This window comes from Magnolia sinica, chromosome 15 (assembly GCF_029962835.1).
Source record: "Magnolia sinica isolate HGM2019 chromosome 15, MsV1, whole genome shotgun sequence".
Classification (NCBI taxonomy): Eukaryota; Viridiplantae; Streptophyta; class Magnoliopsida; order Magnoliales; family Magnoliaceae; genus Magnolia; species Magnolia sinica.
In genome coordinates, this window is record NC_080587.1 from 37,335,156 (window position 1) to 37,359,736 (window position 24,581).

The 24,581-nt window shown below is 37.2% G+C and overlaps 1 protein-coding gene across 1 annotated transcript in view; it reads left to right on the plus strand.

Moving 5' to 3' along the window:
• LOC131228201 (peptide chain release factor PrfB3, chloroplastic) overlaps positions 1–24,581 on the plus strand; it is an 83,516-nt gene that overhangs the window by 52,661 nt on the left and 6,274 nt on the right. Inside the window, exon 5 of the mRNA XM_058224078.1 lies at positions 20,149–20,332. Within this exon, the coding sequence (XP_058080061.1) occupies positions 20,149–20,332 (184 nt within the window). The remainder of the gene's footprint in view (positions 1–20,148; positions 20,333–24,581) is intronic.

Consider the following 24,581-nt stretch of genomic DNA (forward strand, 5'->3'; position numbering starts at 1 on the left):
GACTCTCTTGTTGCGCTCTGCGTATTTCTGGGTCATCAATTTCCAATTCTTCACTATCCTCTTCAATTTGCTTTTCTCTTATTTCCAACCAAGGTAGAAGTGGGTCATCCTCATCATAAATATTGTCCAAGTTTATTGGACAGTAGTCTCCGTCATCAGCAGCTGTAATGCTCCTATGATGTCGTCGCATTCTTAGTTTTATATTGTAGTGCATGAAGACAAGTCTATCTAATGTTCTAGTCTGCAATCTATTCCTATTCTTTGAATGAATGAGTGCAAAACAACTCCAATTCCTTTCGCAGCTAGAGGAAGATGTTGTCTGGCTCAAAACTTTTACTGCAATTTTTTGGAGAGCCTTCGTACTCTCTCCGAAATTAATCCACCATTCGGCCGGTTGCAATCTAGATACTGCATGCTGTGCAAGAGCATCTCCAAAGCTACCAAGGCGATTTCCAAATGTATCTAATTCATTTAATGCCTTTATTTGTAGATCTAAGTCAGACTCTAATCTCTTTATCACATTTTTTAGCCCGACACGAACTTCATCATCCACAACAAATGATTGGGCATATCTATACCTAGCATTTAGGTAGTAACCTACTGCATGAAGATCGTGATGGAGTTATTTTGTCCATCTCTTGTCGATCATCTTCCAATAAGTCTCCCAACTTCTACAATCACGTTGAATTGCAAATTTTGCCTTATCCATGACATCATATAGGAAGCCCATGGTAGGTGCCTCATCGGATTCAACAAGACGGAGTACCCTCATTAGTGGCTCCATCACCTTTAGGATCGCCTTGACCTTCTTCCAATATTTGTTGTCCCGTATAGTGTTCGCAACTTTGACCGGTGTCCTTGATGTCTTCTTCCCATGTTTTGTGTTGAGCCATTCTCGGAAAGCGAACATCTCACTCAACTCTTCCCTATGCTGGAATAAACTCTCTAATGCTATAAAGTTTGTTGCGAATCTAGTCGCCGCAGGCCTCAACAACTCTCGTCCTTTCGTGAACTTTCTCATTATTGCAACTACTTGATTATGGTTGTAAATAAACGTCGTCACTTCCCTTGCCCTTTCGACCATTTCCTTAACATTCTTCTTCTTCCCAATATCTTCCAATATAAGATCAATACAATGGGCAGCACATGGTGACCAAAAAAGATGTTTTCTTTTATCCATCAACATATGTCCTGCAAGCTTATATGTTGCTTCATTATCTATCACAAATCTGCACTATATTCTCCTCTCCAATCTCGTCCACAACTTTATCCATTAGTCCATTAATATAAGTAGAATTTTTTGTTGCCTCTGAGGCATCAATTGACTTGTGGTATATAGTTCCTAAGTGGCAGTATACCATGAAGTTGATCATGCTGCGTCTGGTTGGGCCAGTCTAACCATCACACATGATTGTGCATCCTCTGGCTTGCCATACAGGTTTAAAGGTAGCCACATATGCTTTCACATCCGCATACTCTGCATCTGTCCATTTCCCCCTAATCTCCTTAGCCGTGGGAGCTTTTATTACTTCACCTGCTTCTGCTGCTGCATCAATTACCACCTACCAATATGGAAAATTGGCTGCGTTAGGAGGTATGTTGGCATGTATAAATAACTTTGCTGCTGTTCTACCCAATTTCTCAACGGAAGTTCTACTCCACATTTGTTTTATCTTCTTTTGTTTAGTTGATTCTTTCCGAAATAGGATTGGATCAATTGAGGGTCTCTTAGGCTCATTTACTTCTTCATCTAAACGTATAGGGGCATCACGTGAAGATGTCTGTCGTCGGCTCCCAAACATACGTCATAACCCACCAAACCTACCCCCCCACCCCCACCTGCAGAAGCAGTTGCACTCCCACTCCCACTCCCCCCCCTGTATCACGCACTGACCCATGCGTGCCAAACATGCGGCGACGTTCTTCCTCTTCACGAGCTAGACGCAAGCTCTCTCCTAGCTATAGTAAATTCTCGATCTGAATCTTTGTCAGAATCAATAATATCTTCATCACGAATGCCCATATATTCAGGACCAAACACTTCCTGTCGAGCTGTATCCAAAATATCATCTTTTTTCTTTTGTACAGCAGCACGTTTACCCTTCGACTCATCCAGACTAGCTTGCATTAAAAGCATTATCTCTTTCGGTACTACTACATGGCGCAACTTGACCCTTTCGATGTGCCAAATGTTGTTTGAGACGGGCAATTCTACCAGTCACTAGTCTGTCACAATACTTGCACTTCATTTGGTGCCTAGTACCACCAACCCTCTCACAATGTTGCCATCCAATATCATCACTTGTTGTTGGCTAGACCCAGACATTTCTTTAGGTTTAGGTAGACACTAGATAATTAGATATGAGTATGAGTGTATGACCTATGTTAATAAAGATGATTTTATATTCTAACTAAACCCTAAAAAGCTCCAAGGCAAAACCTGTCCAATATAAGCAAATAAAAACATAAAGTCACTAATTCGAAAATAGAAAAAAATTATAAAATGACATCCCAAATCTGTAAAATACACATTAACATGTTCTACTATGATTAACACATCACATGGCATGATTAAAACAGTAAAACAATCGTTAAAAAATTATTTTTTGAATTTTAAAAAAAAGGGCCATAATTAATGCGTAAATAGAAAAAAAATTAAAAAATTATAAAATGGCACCCCAAATCTGTAAAATGCACATTAACATGTTCTACTATGATTAACACATCATATGGCATGATTAAAACAGAAAAACAACCATTAAAAATTGATTTTTCGAATTTTAAAAAATGGCCAAAATTCATGCGTAAATAGAAAAAAATATATAAAATATATAAAATGGCACCCAAAATCTGTAAAATGTACATTAACATATTCTACTATGATTAACACATCATATGGCATGATTAAAACAGCAATACAACCATTAAAAATTGATTTTTCGAATTTTTAAAAAAATGGCCAAAATTCATGCGTAAATAGAAAAAAAAAATAAAATGGCACCCCAATTCTGTAAAATGCACATTAACATGTTCTACTATGATTAACACATCATACGGCATGATTAAAACAGCAAAACAATCATTAAAAATTGATTTTTTTGAATTTTAAAAAAAAAAAAAAAAGAAGCAAAATTCATGCATAAATAGAAAAAAATATTTAAAAAATATAAAATGGTATCCCAAATCTGTAAAATGCACATTAACATGTTCCACTATGATTAATACATCATATGGCATGATTAAAACAACAAAACAATTATTAAAAATTGATTTTTTGAATTTTAAAAAAGGGGGCAAAATTCATGCGTAAATAGAAAAAAATATTTAAAAAATATAAAATGGTACCCCAAATCTGTAAAATGCACATTAACATGTTCTACTATGATTAACACATCATATGACATAATTAAAACAACAAAACAATCATTAAAAATTGATTTTTTGAATTTAAAAAAAAAGGGGCAAAATTCATGCGTAAATAGAAAAAAATATTTAAAAAATATAAAATGGTACCCCAAATCTGTAAAATGCACATTAACATGTTCTAATATGATTAACACATCATATGGCATGATTAAAACAACAAAACAACCATTAAAAATTGATTTTTCGAATTTTAAAAAAAAGGGTCAAAATTCATGCGTAAATAGAAAAAAATATTAAATGGCACCCCAAATCTGTAAAATGCATATTAACATGTTCTACTATGATTAACACATCATATGAGATGATTAAAACAGCAAAACATATTAAAAAAAGTATAAATACCTATTTTTGACAAATTTCTGAAAAATTGCCCACCAAGCTTTGATTTAACAAAATCCGCAATATAATGTGTTTTTTCCTCAAATATCTAGCCAAGGTTGGTCGAAATTAGCAGTAGAAGGAGTGAGAAACAGTTTGGATGCAAGAAGTAAAAAAAAAAAAACAGAAAAAACGGAGCTTAAAATGCAAAAAATAAAAATAAAAAAATACCGTTTTTTGACTGTTACGGCTAGCCGTTACGGGCCAGTAACGGCCGTCCGATACGGGCACAAAAAATCGTAACGGCCGATACGGCCCCGAAACGGGTAATGGTTCCCACCGTTGTCGTTACGTATCAGCCATATCGTATCGGCCAATACGGCCGATACGTAACCGATTTGGCATACCTTGATCCATACTCATACAAACATTTCAACAAACACAAGAATACACTATTTTCAACATAGTTCATATATATGTGTAAAGTGCGGGAAATAACGTGTCTAAGCATGTGATAGCAATTTAAGTCAGGCATAAATCATTAACTGACATTGAAAGCCTTGAAAACCATAACCTAAACATTTATAGTCCGCACCTTTCGCCGGTAGACTCGTAGCGAACTCAGTTTTAAAAGTTAAGTCTTGTCTACGGCACCTATAACAGGGAATAGGTCTGCTATTTCATCTATTACAATAGTTGGAAACCCTAAAACAAGTTAGGGTTAGGATTCCTTACCTAAGTACGGAGTCGGAATCGCCTGTATAGCGATACATGAATGACAGTAGAGTGCGTGGAGTAGCGGGATCGAATCTCAGGAAGAATCTCCAACTCTCACTCTCACTTTCTCTCTTTTCCCTTCTCTATTCTCTTCTCTCCCCTAGGGTTTCTCAAATTCGTATGGAGTGAGAGAGAGAGGGTTTAAGGTCCTTATATAGGCCCAGGATTGATGGAAATGGCCCCAGGGCCAAGGTATACCTAGGTTATATCCAAATACGGACTGTTCCGGCCCAACGGAGCACTTCTGGTGGCCCCTTTTCCACGTGCGGTCGAACTTAAGCTCCCTGACCATGGATCTAGGTCAAGCTGAGTTTTTGTTCCGATCGGATTTACAGATCGACCGTGGCAGGCCAGTTTTTAGTTTAACGGTCACCGGCACTCGATCAGGGCCACAAGTACACCGACATGTGTGAGACATTTCTCCTGATCCGAGGGTGTATTTGGGTCAGATTCTGACGGTCTGAATCCTTATATTTGGCCCGCAAGCGACACGACTCAGATTACTTAAATTCGGATTTTATATCTAAATATTTTCACGTTTCTCACACACTTCACTCTGGGCTCAAGTTGTGCATTTCTAGACACAATTAAGACTTGATTTCCAAGGGGGTCAAGTCCAGTAACGCGGTCATATCCGTATAGTTTCGGGGTAATCGGACTTTCGACGTGCGGTCCAGGTCCGATACGGAGTTTCGGTGTGCTCCCGAGAGCAACCTGGTTTAGGGATGGATTTTAGATTTCAGGGTAATGTAGCATCAATGATACTGCACGGTTTGAGTCTTACAGATCATATTTAAAGTGATTAGTGCTAATTTCATAAGCACTCTAGTTTAGCACTTGTTAACATTAACCTAATTTCTAAAGGTTTTGGTCCTGGGTGATTTCTGCCTGAGGTGGTACTCGGGTCCTTGTACGGATTTTTCCGTGACGTTACAGGTCAACTGCGCATTTAAATAGGCATAAGTATAGTTGTCCAAAGAGACCAAAAATCTCAATTTCAGGCCAACTGTTGCTTTCATTTACCAAGTTTGAAGGGGACGAGTCTCAAGGTAAAATTTTTACTTATAAGTTTGACAAAGAGAAGCTGAAAGAGTGGTATGCAAGACTTGTGATCGTTGAAGAAAAACCATTTAGAATGATAGAGAGCAAAGTTTTTATGTATTTCTGTGAATTCCTTAACCTGCAAGTTAAGTAAGTCTCCCATGTCACTGTGAAGAGGGAGTGCATGAAAATGTACACAAATGAGAGAATAAAACTAAAAGCAAATTTGACATCAGTCTCAAGAATAAGTTTGAATTCTAATTTGTGGATGACATCTAATCAAAGAAAGTGATACATTTCATTAACCACACACTTTAGATAATGCTTTAGCAAATGACAATGTAATAGAATTTTTACGTAACCAGTTCAAAGCAACCAAAAATTTATTTTTTGAGGGGAAAATATTCTAAGTTAGGTGTTATGCCCACATACTATAGAGAATATAAGAGAGTGTAAAATACATAAGGGAGCTACCTTCAAGATTGAGTATATGGAGTGATATAATTCAATGTTTGAATGTGAAGTCAACAATAAAAGTGCCCTGGTTTGTCAATTAGTGTGAAGTGTTGAGTCAGCAAGACAAGTGACCCCATAGGAAGATTGTTCAAACGTCTGCCTCAACAGGATGTGAGCCCGAACTCGCCAAAGGTAAACCCTAGCCTCACATCCCATGTCCCAAAACACCAAGTATATAAAACCCTTAAAATTGGATAGAACATCCTAGGGTTTTAGGTGAGAAAACTAGTTTGCAAAATCAGAAAAATCTTTAAGTTTTTTGCCTTTGTCGATTTATCGACGCGTGGTTCGATGAAATCGAACTCTATTATCGATGTCCTCGAAACTCACTCGATAATATCGAATTGAGGACTTCTGATGTCCAACAACTACAAAGAACTTTGGACTGAATTATCGAGGAATCGATGGACTGTTCGATATCATTGAATTTTGAATCTCGAGCCCATCGAGACATCTTGATAAGATCGACATCTGGTCAATTGTGTCCAATATACTGCTAAGGCAAATCATGTGATTCTTGATATATCAAATAGAGTCTCGATATCCTCGAAATTCAAATCTTGATGATATCGATAGACCTTCGATGATATCGGATTGGGACACTAAACTACCCAGCAAGTTTTCAGGTAAAATATTTCACATATCGAGGATCATTCGATAAAATCGATATTTAAATATCGATCATATCGAGACGTGGTCGATGTCATCGAAATAGGACAAACTGTCCAGCAAGCTTATAGGAAAATTCCTTGCAATTATCGATGAATCGACACCATCATCGATACCATCGATATTCAAATTCCGATGATATCGATGGATCCTCGATCATATCATATACCTGATAAATTTCAAAGGCATGAGCCCTCTCATTTTCACATGTCGAGGAATCGAACCTCGTTTCGATGAAATCGGAGTTCGAAATCCTATGACAGCGAAACATATTCGATCTCCTCGACCAGTTGGCAAAAAATGTTTAAAAGCATTTGACAGTTTGAGTTCGTATCATCGAGTAGCCAGTCGATGCTATCGAGAGTATGCGCTCGATGATATCGAACTGTCAAAAATATGACTGTTTTATATTCGTTGGAACTTTTTGTCTATTGAATAAGAGCTTGCTTTTGGTTGTTTTTGAGAGAAAACATAGGGTGCTTTTGAGTGTTTAAACCCAGATCATATACCCTAAGCCTTTTCTCTCATGGGAGTTCATCCTCCAATCCACCCTCATCATTGATATTCAATAAAGTGGATTGGAGAATGAACTTCCGCATTCAAGGATCCTGCAACTACCATCTTATTGGCAAATCATTAAGCTGGGATACCTTGAATGCATAGATGATTGGAATCGCTCTATTTCCTTTATAGGAAAACATTTAATAGATTAGGATTCCATCGTAACCTTGACCCAACCCGTTGCCTTACATTGGAACGTCATCTGAGTTGCAGTTCAAGGAAGCTAAAGATTCTTCGTCATCAAAGGAGGAGATCATCATCAACGTGCTTAATGGGGCTCATCTACTTATTTGTAAGTCATTAGAGTCCAGAGAACCCTTATGATCATTCCTTTTGTAGGATTGGGTCCAAGGTGCTTCTCACTCCTTTCAAGTCCTCATTGGAGGCCTCCGACGGGAGTGTACATGGGGGTGCTTTGTGTTGACCCTTGCTCTGTGGAGAGCATAAAGTGGTAGGTTCCGTGTGTGGATCCTTGGCCTGTGTGACCAAAAATCTGGGTATTGTGTGTTGACCCTTGCTCATGGGAGCATAAACTGGTAGGTTCCTTGTGTGGATCCTTGGCCTGTGTGGCCTAAAAGTTGGGTGCTGTGTGTTGACCCTTGCTCTTGTGTGAGGCATAAACTTGTGTCGTTTAGACACGTTAGAGTCAGCCTAGTGTAGGTTGTACTGGTTTGAGGTGAACCTGATTTGAAACCTCCGTTAGTGAGATCTGGTACACTCAGGGGTTGAGTGTGTCTGCCGGAAGTGTAGATAAGTAGTCGAACCACTATAAAAACAACTGTGTTTGAGATTGCTATTTACTTCTGCTGCTTATGTGATTTCTCTGAATGTTCTCATATCCCATGCGTACTTGATCATTTGGAACTAAGTAGAATCACATCTCACACACAGTCACATCCATCATAAACTATATTATGCATCTTGTTTATCTTTTGAATAGTTTTGTGATTGGATCCTCTATTTGGCTTGGAAGCCATTAGAGCTACTGTGAAGAAATCCTGATACTTGTTATTTATTCAGGTTAAGGTTAATAGGTTTTAAATTATCACAAAATATTAAAAAGTCTTATTCACCCCCCTCTAGGACATCTTGGCATTCCTACTTCGACTAAAGCGGTCATTACTAGGGTGTCCCATATCGGTTACGTATCGGCCGATACGTAACAGTAACGGTGGGGTCCTTACGACTGACCCGAAACGGCCGCTACTGACCCGTAACGACTGTTACAGGCCTTAAAAAATAGGAAAAAAAATACTTACCTTTTTTTTTCTTCTTCTTTCTTCTTCTTCTTCTTCTTCTTCTTCTTCCTCTTCCTCTTCTTCTTCTTCTCGGGAAGCTGCTGCTGCTGCTGCTGCTTCTTCTTCTTCTTCTTCCTCTCTCTCTCTCTCTCTCTTCTTTCCCTCTTTTTTCTTCTCCCTTCTTTCCCTCTTTTTTCTTTTCGGTTTCCCTCTCCCTTCTTTTTTTTTTTCTCGGAGGTGTACCGCGCACTAACTGGAGGTACGTGTCATGCTAAGACGAGCGCTGACAGTCCTCGCGCTCCGAGTTGTACGAACGGTTCAAAGGAGATCAAAGTTACATGGGCTCCACAGTGATGTATTTATTATATCTACACCGTTCATCTATTTTCAGAGATCATTTTAGAGCACCACCAAAAAAATGAATTATATCCAAAGATCGTCTGGACCACATCAAAAATAGCAGCGGAGATAATGATTTTCACCGTTAAACAATTCGTAGGGCCCACCGTAACGTTTATTTTCCATCCAATCTGTTCAAGCCTTAAGACGAGCTCGTCAAATGAATGGACGGTTTAGATATAACACATGTCAGCTTGATCTAAAACTTTTGTAGCCCCCAATAAATTTTTAATGGTGAACTTTTAATTATTGTTGTTTCTTACGGTGCAATCCACCTAAGCTTTGGATGTTACTCATTTTTGGGCTCATGCCCTAAAATTATTTGGCAAAATGGATGGACGGTGTGGATATAACACATTCATCACGGGTGGGGCCCAAAAAACTTTGACACGTGTGCTACACTTCACAATCCGAGTCCCGCCTAATTCAGGCCCTTAAAAAATTGTACATGAGACATATATTAACTTAAAATTTACCAATTAAATTATGGACTGCAATTGCTAACTCACAATGCCAAAATCAAATTGTTTGAATAGTTTTAATTGTTAATTTGTGGACTTTTATTTTTTAAAATAGGGCCTTTTGATTTTTTTCATGATTCACTATCCAATAAATGTCCACCAATTCATAAGTGGGATAATGGCAATAAATTGCATGAATTTGAGGCTAATTTGGGACATAGATTGGTCCTCCAAGTCAGCCCCAAATTGGCAACGCCATCTACTTGAATTTAATTTCATTTTTTTAAAGAACTATTGGGAGAAATGATATCAAATTGTTAAGTATATAAATTAAATATTTAGAAAATTAAATATATGAATTTTGTAGTCAAATTCAGGTTGCCTGGTTCAAAAATTAATCAGATAGTTCGATACAACTTCTCACCAAAGGGTGGACCGTTACACCACCATAAACATGTTCCAATTTATAAATGAATGCATATTTGGAATGCTTAGAATATTCTGGATTTAATCCATATTTTTTCATATTTTTTTGGCAAAAAAAAAATTGCATCGTTACGGGCGTTATGCCCCCGTATCGCCGTTACACCCCTGTATCCATATCGGTTTCGGAAGGCACTGTTATGCCAACCGATACCGATACGGGATACCTTGGTCATTACCGCAATTTCAAACAAAAATGTTGGAGTTAAATGTATGCACACGTTGGAATTCAACATTTAAAATATTGGATTCGGCCGTGAAATTGGAACCTACATTTCCTGAATATGCGACGCGTGATAGAACATATTATTGGTTGCCTTCTAAAGATGATTTGAGCAAAGCAAAACAAGTTAACAAATTTCTGAAAGTTTTTTTTATAATTGTATTAAGATTTTTTTTCTGAAAATAAGTATCCCACAACAAATATGTTTCTTCAATCTGTTTGGAAGATTAAGAAAGCCCTGAGAAAAAGTGCCAACAAGGGTTCAGATTTTGTACAACTGATAGCACTTGGTATGCAAATGAAGTTCGATAAGCACTAGGACGAATGTCAATTGTTAATGGCCTTAGCAGTTGTTCTTGATCCTCAGTGCAAAATGAGCTATATTAAGTTCATTTTTATGAAGATTTATTCTGATCGAAGGGCTGTAATCGAAACCTCCAAGTTTCGTGACGCAATCGAAGAATTGTACACTTCGTATGTTTCTACTTTACACACAGCCACATTGAGTGATAAAGAAGTTAGAGCTCCTAACGTTTTTACAAGCAATGACAAAATGCTCGACGATGAATTCATATCTTTCTTAGCACGAAGATACAGATAATCAGACGAAAGAATTAGAGCTAGACTTGTATCTCAAAGAGTCAATCGTAAGGCGTCAGGACTCAGACTTCAATGTTTTGGAGTGGTGGAAGATGAGAGTTAGTGAAGTAAAATACTCTACACTAATCGATGATGGCACAGGACGTATTGTTAAGTCCAATTACAACAGTGGCATCAGACTTTGCTTTTAGCACGGGGAATAGGGTTGTGAATAAGCATCGAAGCTCTCTTTCACCAAAACCAGTCGAAGCATTAATTAGTACACAAGATTGGTTGCATCTGATTTGGGGAGATGATAGTTTTGATATTAAGGAGGACGAGGAGGAGAACGAATCTCAAGACGAGACTACACCTGCAACAATAGTAACGTGAATGAGGTTAGGTTAAAAATTATTGTTAATTTGTTGAAACTAGAAACCAGGGTGTCCCGTATCTGTTACGATACGACCATAGCAGTCGATACGTATTGGTAACAGCAGTGGCCGTTACGCGATACGGGGCCGTAATGGGGCACCCCCCGATTCTGTAGCCGTAACGGCCCTGTAACGACCGTTACTGCCCTATAACGGTCAGGGTGTAACGGTCAAAAAATGGTTTTTTTTTTTTTCTTTTTAAGGTTTGTTTTTTCACTTTTTTCTTCCAAACTCTTCCTAAATCATTCTATTACTATTTTTGACTACTCTTAACTTGATATTACAAATAAAAACAACTTATATTAAGGATTTTCTTATTCGAAACTCCGTGGGCCATTTTCCAGAAATTCCTCAAAAATAGGTATTTATATTTTTTATTCAATGTTTTGTTGTTTGAATGGTAGAATATGATGTGTTAATCATAATAGAAGATATTAATGTCCATTTTACAGATTGTTGTTGTCATTTTATATTTTTTTAAATAATTTTTTCTATTTACGCACTATTTTCAGCCCTTTTTTTAAATTCGAAAAATTATTTTTTATTAAATGTTTTACTGTTTTAATGGTATAATATGATGTGTTAATCATTGTAGAACATGGTAATGTCCATTTTACAGGTTGTTGTCATTTTATATTTTTTTATAATTTTTTTCTATTTACGTACTATTTTCGGCCCCTTTTTTTTTAAAAAAATTCGAAAAATCATTTTTTATTCAATGTTTTGCTGTTTTAATGGTAGAATATGATGTGTTAATCATAGTAAAAGATATTAATGTGTATTTTACAGATTGTTGTTGTCATTTTATATTTTTTAATAATTTTTTTCTATTTACGCACTATTTTCAGCCCTTTTTTAAAAACAAATTTGAAAAATTATTTTTTATTGAATGTTTTGCTATTTTAATAGTAGAATATGATGTGTTAATCATAGTAGAACATGTTAATGTCCATTTTACAAATTGTTGTTGTCATTTTATATTTTTTTATAATTTTTTTTAATTTACGCACTATTTTCGGCCTTTATTTTTAAAATTCGAATATATTACACATGTAAGATATTTTCATATTACATTCATTCTAATATATCTATCATTGATAGTAGATAGTTAGAAAATTAAATATATGAGTTTTGCAGTCAAATCCGGGTTATCTGGTTCATAAGTTCATCAGACAATCTGATACAACTTCTCACCAAAGAGTAGACCGTTACACCACTATAAACATGTTCCAGTTTATAAATGAATGCATATTTGAAATGCTTAGAATATTCCAGATTTAATCTATATTTTTTCATTTTTTTGGCAAAAAAAAAAAAAAATTGCACCGTTACGTTACACCCTCGTATCGCCATTACACCCCTGTATCCGTATCGGTATCGGAGGGCACCGTTATGCCAACCGATACCGATACGGGATACCTTGCTTGAAACTGATATAATGTGTACTTGAATGTAACGTTGAAGGAAGTGGTAAGTGCAATGCAACAATGACTTTTATTTCATTTTCATATTATGCTTTTATTTATCTTATAATTCATATTTCATTACTGCTTTTATTTTTCATATTTCATTTTTGCTTTTGTTTTTCATATTTCATTATTGCCAAAATACTAATTTCTCCAACAGTATAGATATGTCGTCAACTGAACCATCGTTCGACGTTTGGGACTACGGTTCCTTAGTCCATTCTTCGAAGTCCAGAAAATTGAAGATTTTGTGTCATTTGTGTGGGGCTAAGTTTGTTAACAAAACAAATCAGATCAAGGTACACCTATCTTGTCAGGTTGGAGATGCAAACCCCCCCCCCCCCCCCCTCATCCCAAAAAAAAATAAAATAGTAATAATAATAATTTCAAGGTAGATGAGGATGCCAACTTATTAGCATTAGAAGAATAACAATTCTAACTTACCGTGAAACGTAGTATGGAAGAGGTTTTTATACATCAACGATGTTCTCCAAAACAATATGATGCCAAAGCAGGATCAAGCTATACGAGCAAAAAGAAAAAGAGTAACAAACCATCCAAGTTTTTCTCCAGTCTCTGTGCAATTTACAGGGCATTGGGTACTATGTATAAATCTGCTCATAAAGAGAGTATAAACAATCTAATTCAAACTATACAAGAGCACGGTAAAAAACTCTCCACCTTTCAATTCGGGAGAGGTGAACATGTACGTATATGAAGAATTGAATAGCAGCTCGAGCTCAACAAACGAATCTCGTCTCCTGTAATAAATAACGACAAAAAAGAAACGCATCTAATGTTGTTATAAATTTGTAATTGTAATATTTATACTTTTCGGTTTGTAAGTTGTTTTCGATTTTCATTTCCACTGTTATTAATTGAATTTTATGTAATGTACAACCTTGAACTCGAAAGCTCGACGTCGAACTCGAACTCAGCTCGAAAGTTCTAGCTTGTACTCGGCTCGAGCTCACCCAAGCTGTTGACCGAGCCAAGCCGAACTAGAGGTGGGGTTGGCTGCTGGCTGAGTCGAGCTGGGCCAAGCTTGACTCGGTTCAATTCGGTGTCTAGCTCTATTTACAGGGGACGTAACGGGTCATTTGCAGCAATTATGGGTCATTTTTTCCATAACGGATGTTATGGTCGTTACAACCCCGTAATGTGTAACGGTTGCCACCGTTACCTTTACGTAATGGCATTTACGTTCCTATAATGGCCTTTATGGCACACTATGCTTTGATCTTGAGGATTTTCATCCAACTAGCCTTCTAGGGCCCCATACAAGATTTTAGCTAAACTTCTAGCTTCCAAATTGCAACTTGTTCTCACCAATATTATTTTGGAAGCTCAAGGAGCCTTTCATGCAAATAGAGTAATTTTGGACTACACTCTTAGCTCATGAATGTATCGACTCTCGTAATAGATTTGGTATGGGGGTTTAGTATGCAAATTAGACATCGAAAAAGCTTTTGATCATGTAGATTGGGATTATCTTAATTATATGTTAGGAAGATTTGGTGTCAGTCAGAAGTTGCGTGGTTGGATTCGAGTCTGTCTCTCTTCTGCTTTCTTCTCAGTTCTAGTGAATGGATCCCCTAAAGGTTTTTTTCTCCTCTTCTAGGCCCCTTAGGGAGACCCCCTATCCTCTTTTCTATTTGTTATTGTGGCTAATGGCCTTAGCCGGATGTTATCCAAACGGGAATTGTTTGGCTACTTCAATGGCTTCAAAGTCGCTAATTCCACTCCTCCAATATCCCATATTCAATTTGCAGATGACATGCTTTTATTCTACGAAGCTTCTATCAGCAGTTTGAACTTTGAGGATGGTTATTTGTTGCTTTGAAGCCATTTATGACCTTAAGATAACCTTTACAATAGTGAATTGTTGGGCATTAACATTTCCAATGATATTCTCTCCTCTCTTGCAACTGTCTTTGGATGTAATACTGGTTCCTTCCCCTCTAAATACCTGGGTCTCCCCCTCTGTATTGGCAAGCCTGCTAGTCATCTTTGTTGTTATCGAAAGAATGGGAAGGAAGCTTGCTCCCTAGAAGAGCCGCTATCGTTCTCTTGGGGGCCATCTTTCTTTTATTAAATTAGCTCAGTTGAACCTTCGGGGCCATAATTCATTGTCCTAAATCATCCTCAAGATAGAAAAACTTCATAAAGATTTTTTTTGGAATGGCAGTTCCCCTCACCATAAATTTCACCTTCTTAGTTGGTCTAAGGTTTGTAAACCTTACATCGAGGGAAGAGCAGAGATAAGGGCTTTGTCGGATGTCAATTCTACCCATCTAGGAAAATGGTTTTGGTGTTTCAGAATGGAGACTGGCAATTCGTAGAGGGAATCTATAACTGCTAAATATGATGTCGAGGAGGGTAGCTGGTTCACAAAATCTTCCACCCTCTCTAGAGTCTCTAATATTTGAAGAGCCATTGCAGGCTTTAAGGATACCTTCTTGAAAGGAATTTCTTTTAGTTTGGGAATGGCTCTAGGATTACATTCTGGTTGGATAGATGGGTTCTAGACAAGCCCCTATCGGCTATCTATCCTAACCTGGCTAGTCTCTCCACTAACCTCTATTTTTGTAGCTGATTGCTTCTTGCTTGTTGGAATAGGAGTTTGGTGTCTCCCTTGCATAATGGCCCTTTTTGTATCAGAATCTAGAGCCTTTCTCAAACTTATTCATCATCTGCAAGGGATTTTGCCATCCCTCGAGGCAGATGATTGTTTCTCCTGGTTGCTCTCCTCCTCTGGGATCTTCTCAACCAAATCCTTCTTCAACTTCATCAGCAGTTCGTCTTCAGATCAAGATTCTCCCTTCCGCACCTATTCTTATAAAGCTCCTCCAAAGGTTGCAACTTTCGTCTAGCTTCTAGCTAGAGGGAGAGTTCTCATAGTGGATAACTTGCAGAGGCGAGTGATGATTGTTCCAAATGTTTGCCTCCTTTGCCGCAACCATGGTGTGCCAAAACAGTTTTCGGGGTCGTATCGGCCGTTACCCGATTTTGTACCTGTATCGGCCGATACGGGCCCATTACGGGGCGTAACGGCCGTTATGGGCCGTTACGGGCCCGTATCGGCCGAATAACGGTAACTTTTTTTTTCATTTTAAGCTCTGTTTTTGCTGTTTTTTTGAAACATCTTGCTTCCAAACTGTTTCTTACTCCTACTACTAATTTCGACCAACCTTGGCTAGGTATTTGAAATAAAAACACATTATATTACGGATTTTCTTGAATCAAAGCTCGGTGGGCCATTTTTCAAAAATTCGTCAAAAATAGGTATTTATATTTTTTTTAATATGTTTTGCTGTTTTAATCATGCCATATGATGTGTTAATCATAGTAGAACATGTTAATGTGCATTTTACAGATTTGGGGTGCCATTTAATAATTTTTTTAATATTTTTTTCTATTTACGCATGAATTTTGGCCCCTTTTTTTAAAATTCGAAAAATCAATTTTTAATGGTTGTTTTGCTGTTTTAATCATGCCATTTGATGTGTTAATCATAGTAGAACATGTTAATGTGCATTTTACAGATTTGGGGTGCCATTTTATATTTTTTTAAATATTTTTTTTTCTATTTACGCATTTATTTTGGCCCTTTTTTTGCAAATTCGAAAAATCATTTTTTAATGATTCTTTTGCTGTTTTAATGATGCCATATGATGTGTTAATCATAGTAGAACATGTTAATGTGCATTTTACAGATTTGGGGTACCATTTTATATTTGTTTCTATTTACACATTTATTTCGGCCCTTTTTCTGAAAATTCAAAAAATCATTTTTTAATGATTCTTTTGCTGTTTTAATGATGTCATATGATGTGTTAATCATAATAGAACATGTTAATGTGCATTTTATATATTTGGGGTGCCATTTTATATTTTTTTAATATTTTTTTATTTACGCATTTATTTTAGCCCTTTTTTTGAAAATTCGAAAAATCATTTTTTAATGATTCTTTTGCTGTTTTAATGATGCCATATGATGTGTTAATCATAGTAGAACAGGTTAATGTGCATTTTACATATTTGGGGTGCCATTTTATTTATTTTTTAAAATATTTTTTTTCTATTTACGCATGAATTTTGGCCCTCAAAAATAATTGCAAACACCTAAATGTAAGATATTTTCATATTACATTCATTCTAATATATCTATCATTGATAGTAGATAGTTAGAAAATTAAATATATGAATTTTGTAGTCAAATTCAGGATATCTGGTTCATAAATTCATCAGACAGTCCGATACAACTTCTCACCAAAGAGTGGACCATTACACTGCCATAAACATGTTCCAATTTATAAATGAATGCATATTTGGAATGCTTAGAATATTCCGGATTTAATCCATATTTTTCCATTTTTTTTTGGGAAAAACAAATTTGAGCCGTTAGGGCCGTTAGGCCCCCGTATCTGTATCAGTTTCGGAGGGCACCGTTACACCAACCGATACCGATACGGGACACCTTGGCCACAACCAGTGTTCAAATTATCTCCGATATTATTGAAATATCTCCAATATTATCTTTATCTCCAGCTCAGCGATACTGATAACACTGGTAGCGATACCGATACCGTTGGTAGTATTAGAAATTCTAGGTATTAGCAATGTATCGCTAAGTATCGCCAACGTATCAATATCACTAATGTAATCGCCAATATTTTCAACTATGTAAATTCTAGGTGTCGCTTGTACTACCAATGCATCAATATCACCAATGTATCACCAATATTTTCGACTATGTAAATTCTAGGTAATGCTTGTATCATAAGTGTATCGACAATATTTCAATAATATCGCCAACGAATTGATATCATCAAAATTTTGTTTATTATAAAAAAAAATTTTCAAATTTTTTTTTTTTTCATGGGCACATGGTTGTATGTAGTGTTCAATTTGTCATTGATAATATTGATAATATCTCAATATTATCGATATCGCAACATGCACGATATTGAGATCACAATCTTCCGTTTCCTTTCCACTTGTTGATGATTTCTTGGTGAAATATCATGTGTTGTTGATATTTTCCAATATCGATGGATGTTTGGATGGAAGGTTGGATGGTTAAATGAGCCGGATGGGATGGTTGGACTGATTTCTTACAACAACACATGCTTTTAAGGCCCCATTAAAATGGAAACTTGTTATGTATGCATTCTTTTTGCAATTTTTTTATTTCTAAATATGCAAATATGTACACTTTAACATCTCCTGAAGTTTTGCTGAAAATTCCGCCATTTTTCCCATGTTTCCCCGCATGTCAGGTTATCGGCGATATTATTGGCGATATCGACATTGTTTCCATATCCCTGGCTAGCGATACCAATACTTCGAACATTGGCCACAATGACGCTGAGGCCATCCCCCACCTCTTCCTCCATTTACATTATGTTGTGAACATCTGGTCAGCTGCCTCCTAGGTGATGCCTAGTTCCATCAATGGCTTTCTCCATGCTTGCCACAATCCCTGCTTCGACAAAGATATAAGAATGTTGTGGTGGCTAACGGGAATGGCATCTCTCTGGGCAATTTGGTGCAAAAGAAATCTGCATTGCTTTTAGAACATTTTCCATCCTCCTTTATTACGCTTCATATTTTCAGGGATTTGAAGGAATGGTATGTCAGTCTAGCCCTCATAGACAGATATATCGTTTCGTCTATCCTGGGTTAGTTTATTTGCACGGGGGCCTTTTCGCTTGCAAGGAGCCCTCTGGTTTCGAGTCTTGACTTGTATAGCAGTTTCCAAGGTTTCTTGTTGTTTTTGTTTTTTTTGTCTTTTTTCCCTCTAGTTGTTTGCTTTGTTTCTGTTTGTTTTGCTTGCCTTTAATATATTTTTCATTCTTCAAAAAAAGAAAAAGAAAGATTATAGTCCGTCAAACTTTGCATGAAGTGGAGTCTCAAAGAGCCATTAATCTTCCCAAAATTTGATGGGGAGCCATCCCCCACATCAAATTGGACACCATTCATGAACTCTTGGGACCACTTCATCATCGCCTTCCAAAGACCCGAGGCTTGGTAGACGGAGAAGAGCCAGAAGTGAGCCACTCTCCTTCCTGCACTCCATATTTAGAAGAGATAATTTGTTTCCACAAGCAGTTTTCTTTTGTGCGAAACCTCCAAAGCCACTTTCCTAGCAACACTTGATTTGCAATTTTAGATCCTTTATTCCCATTTTCCCCTTATTTTGTGGAGTACATACCTCCTTACCACTCAACTAGATAGGGTGCTAATGGGCTGGTTTTGGACCAGGCCATGATAAGCCTGACCCACACTTAAGAGTTAAGCCCCAAGGCCCAAGCTAGCCTGAGCCTGGCATGGACTAGCATAGCAAGCCCAAACTTGGGCCTGAAAAAAAAAATGGTTGGTCCTTGGCCCTGCCCTGCTAAGCCCAAAAAAATTATAATATCCCTATTTCCCACTTGAATGTTCCTAATCCATTGATCAACTGGGCCACACATGCATGAAGAAATAGACGTTTAGAGGAACAAAAACAGTGGTCTACACTTAAGATGCATGTGTTGCCTTATTGAGGATTGGGATGGCATCTTTGTAAAATATAACACATCAGCATATGAAGTTGGATCGAGCTGAGTCAGGCTAAAATGAATTCAGGCCAAACTCAGCCTGAAATTTGATCGGGCCACACATGCAAGGCCCAAGCCCAGTCCCTGGGCCAAGGTAATAGGTCCAAGCTCAGTACAAAGCATAGTATTCCGTAACGGTAATGGTGGCTATAACCGCCACCATCGTTACTATTACAATACAGGCTGTTACGGCTTCTTCTTTTTCTTTTCTTTTTTTCTCTTTTTTTAAAATACTGTGTCGGCCCTGTTATGGGGCCGTAACAGGGCGTTAGTGCATTACAGAGTCATAATGGGCTGTTATCGGTCCATTATTCTTAGATCTTTTCTCTGTATTGGGAATTCTTGCCAACATGTTGACCAAAGAGGGTATTCTTAGATCTTTTCTCTGTGCTGGGAATTCTTGTCCTATCTCTTGATTTATTTTTTTTCCTTCTTTAATGAAATAATTGTTCTCTCAAAAATTAAAATATAGAACAAGAAAAAGTCTCTTAGCCAAGTCTTGCTAAGTCTTGAATACAGTTTATAGAAGATGTATGTGCACTAAAAATAAAATGGAACAATTGTATCCTGTTTGGTTGGATGGTGCTTCTTGCAGGATAGAGCATGTTTCTAATAGTTTTGTTCTTTATCTTGGTAACACTCATCTCGCAAGCCATGCTATGAGAGTACTCTTCTCCAGTATATAACTTTTTGTATATGATCATCTTTCCATTGTTTTTCAGTTTGGTTATAAGAAAAAGTTCTATGACCCTCACTGATTTCTCTTATAGCTACACTCAGAATCCATGTTAGATGATAAAGATTTTACTGGCTAAAACATTGAACTGTCTACAACTTTACAGACATCAAAAGACCTCAAATTCTGAAAGACTGCTTTTATGTTGATATGTTTGTGTAAATGCCTGTCTTCTTCCATTTTGAGGTGTGAAAGCCATGCTAATATGAAAAATTGCAGAGTATCTTGGCAGGAGTGGATGTTATTCCTCTCTTCCTTGAGAAGGCGCCCGATCTACAAATGGAGGATGGAGATTTGGAGGTCGCTTCTATATTGGCTTGTGGAGAAGAGCGGCTTGGTTGCAGAACAGAACTTGCAGTTAACATCCGCCACATCCCAACTGGCATAAATGTCCAGTGTTCAGGTATCATCATACATATATCCATTATTTTAAAATCAAATTGGAGGTTGAACTGGTGAAGCTGTCAAATTTGATTGAACTGGTTGAACACTAACTTCAAAGTGGCTTGATCCATGAGATCATTGCCATAGAATAATTAGCATTTTTTTTCTTGCAAAAATCTGTCCAAACCAATCCAACTGGTGGTTCAACTGCTAGTTTGTATTAGTTTGAACTGGTTCAATATGGTTTGGACAGTTTGTTAGAGTTGGAGTGGTTCAAATTTAACTGTTCTAGATAAGAGATGCACACTATCTATAGGGTTGGCACTGCTTTAAATTACCCATGCCTCGCATGAATCATTTTGATTTAATGATACTAAAGATCCTGTCAATTATAAGAAAAATGGATGGTCTAGACCAATCACAACTGAAAAGTTTCAACCATCGATCCAGATCACCCATTATGTGGGACACTTTAGGTTAATCATACCTCTCTCAAGAGTCACTTCCATTGGACAATCCTAATCATCTTATCAATGATTAGAAGCATGGATGGACCTTACCAATCAAAATGAGAAAAAAAAAATAAAAAAATCCAATCATGTGGGCCAAGATCAATCACAATGAAGATCCGCCATCTATAGATCTAGTGGAAGATATGATTTTTAACACACTCAAAAGGACATGGATGGAGGTACTAAGAAAAGATTTGATGACTTATGGTCTAACTGAAGTATGGCCCTCGATAGAGTGGAATGGCGGAATAGGATTCTTGTAACTGACCCCAATTAATTGGGGTAAGGCTTAGATGATGAAGGGTAATAATATTGATCTCAATGGTTCAATCTCTACTTAACTTCAGAAGTAAAAGGAAACGTAGTTTTTTTTTCCATAATATTTTGCTGTTGGATGTAGTATTTCCAAATGGAAGTTTCAATAAGATAAAACTGATGAAGGGTCATGGTTAAGAAAAAAAACACTAATGAAAGATGTCGGATATGCATTTTCATGCTGGACAAACAAAAACACAACAACATAAGAACTGCACAACCTCGGTTGCAAAATTTTCTACCCAGGTGCCACTGTCACTTTGAATTGTGTTTTGGATTTGTGCTCCTGCTCCTGCCTCCTAGCTGTTTATACTTGCTAACATTTTGAAGCTGAAGCTTCTCTTTTCCCATGCTCAAATCGGTTCCTGCTTACCTTCACACTTTGTGACTACTTGCACACCAACAAAAAGACCGGTTATAAACATTACCGTGGGCCCTACCAATGGAAGTATGGAGCTTCCAACAGAGAAAAGAATGGTTACCAGTCAGTTCTAACCTACAAAACAAATCTTAGCCATTAGCCATTGTTCCAGGCTATTCCATAGATACATATGCTCCAAATATCAATCTTATGGTAAGAGATGATTGCAAACTTGTAAAAAAAAGTTCCACATGAATTTATATCTGAAAGAAAGAAAGACAACTAGCCGAATGGCCCATGCGCAGTAAAGTTGGATCTGATTTTTGGTTATCACGAAACACAATGGAACCACATGTTCCCACTTTCGGCATTTCGAAAACTGCCACATGATCCAGCCAGGAAAAAAAACATTTGGCAACAGAATAAAATTTTGTGGTGAAATGAAGAAAATAGAGATAGGAAGGAAATGTTTAGGGTGAAACTTTTGAGATTAGTCTCCCACTTTTGGAGTCTAATCTAATTATTACTTTACCAATAATATGAAAATGCCATAATACCCCTAATGAAGGGCATGATTACATTATCAGGCAATAAATAGTGAAAAGAGCCATAAAACATGGAAAGCTATTGTCCTAACAAGTGTTTGAAGTATCGGTATTGCTACAAGTTTCGCTGGCCAAGGATACAAAAACATTATCGATATCGCTGATAATATCGTTGAAAACCAGAAATGCGGGGAAACGTGGGAAAACCGGTGGAATTTTCAGCGAAACTTCAGGAGACGTTAATATATACATATTTGCATATTTAAAAATAAAAAAATTGCAAAAAGAATGCATACATAACAAGTTTCCATTTAAGAAATCAGTCCAACCATCCCATCCAGCCTATTTAACCATCCAACCTTTCATCCAAACATCCATCGATATTGCAAAATATCAACAACACATGATATTTCACCAAGAAATAATCAACAATTGGAAAATAAATGAAAGATTATGGTCTCAATATCACGTATGTTGTGATATCAATAATATCATGATATTATTAATATTATCAATGACAAATTGAACACTACATACAACCACGTGCCCATGAAAAAAAAAATGAAAAAAAAATTCTAATAAACAAAATTCTGATGATATCAATACGTTGGCGATATTATTGAAATATTGTTGATACACTTATAATACAAGCATTACCTAGAATTTACATAGTCGAAAATATTGGCGATACATTGACGATGTTGATGCATTGGTAATACAAGCGACACCTAGAATTTACATAGTTGAAAATTTTGACGATTACATTAGCAATAAATTGCTAATACCTTGAATTTCTGATACTACTAACGTTATCGGTATCACTACCAATGTTATCGGTAACGCGAAGCCGGAGATAAAGATAATATTGGAGATAATTCAAACATTGGTCCTAACTACCAATTCTAGTCAAATTATAAAGAACTATCAGGAAAAGTATCTAGAATGTCAACAGTCATTTTGGATAGTGGCCATGTCACATTTAGGATTCTGCATTGAATGATTAGAGTTGGACCATCCTGTGTCACTTTGGCTCATCATCCTAGACTTGTTCCATCTGTTTGGGCTTGTCATTCTTGATTGTTTGGGAAAAGTTTGGCAATTGGCTGCCTGACCCAAAATAGAGAACTCTGCCTAGTAGCAATGTGCTAGTTGGGCGAAACTTCCTGCCAAGTAATCACAAAAACCGACCCAAAATAGAGAACTTTGCTTGGTAGCAATGCGCTAGCTGGGCCAAAGCCCATTAGCATATAGGCTTTGGCCTAGCTAGGGCATTGCTACCAGGGAGAGTTCTCTATCTTGGGTCAGCTTTCGTGATTACTTGGCAGAAGTTTGGAAACTCGTTGCCCATCCAACCTGCACCCCTCTTCCTTATCCCAGGCTTAAGATTGGCTAGCACAAGCACAACACTACCAGGAGTTCCCAGTGTCATATTTAGCTATCTATGAAAAAAACCCTTTGAAATTCGAAAATATGTTGTTATCCAAAATGCTGATTGAATGTACTCGAAACTTGAACCATGGGTTTATATTAACTAAGATGTTAAAAAATATAGTTTCAATTTGACATTTGAAAATTCAGATGTGAAGTGACCAAAATACCCTAACCTTGAAAGTTAGTTTTTTTTAAAGAGATAACAAAGAATATTATTAGAAAGCCTTCCAAAAGGAAGGAATACAAAGAAAAATTAGAGAGCCACCCTTATGGAAGAGTCAACCGTGGCTGAAATTACATGAGCCCAAAGCCTGACGAAATCCATAACTATTCTAATCACCCCATTCTCTGTGGATTTTTGGTTTTTGAAACACCAATCGTTCCTCTCTTTCCAAATTGCCCACAAAATTTCTATAACGATTAACCTCCATATAACCTTGCTGAATTTCCCGCTTCCTCCATGCCAAGCCCAAAGAAGAGCATCGACCGAAACCAGTATAATCCAAGCCACATGCAACTCGGCGAGGAAGAAGTCCCAAACTTTCTGTGCAAATACACAGTGTATGAATAGGTGGTTAATAGTCTCTGCATCTTTCATACACATCAAACAAACATTCAGAAGAATTAGTGATCGTCATTGAAGATTATTGATGGTTAAAAACTTTCTAGAATTGTGTCCTTTCCAAATCAACGAGTCCTCCGGGGGGGACCAAGCTACAGATCCCCCACAATAGGAGTAACAATGCGATACTAGGATGAAGCAATCCGTGGCTAGATTTGCTAGCCGAGGGTATAAATCTTGAATCTTGAAGAGCCTTGTCACACACCAAGTGTCCACCCAAAGCGTGTACGGTCCACTTTGCTGATGAGGAAGGAAATTCCCATCCTTACTAAGTGCTTTGTGGTCGCAATAGCTTTCTAGGTGAAAGACGCACAGTAGAAAGATGATCATTTGATGAACCACCCTCTCCTTTGAACCCCATATCTAAAGGCCTACTGATTCATAATCGATATTCCAATGCCATTTCCTTAGAAGCGCCATATTCATGGACCCCAAGTCTTTTATCCTTGCGCTTCTCTCAGACTTCAGCTTGCAGACGTCCT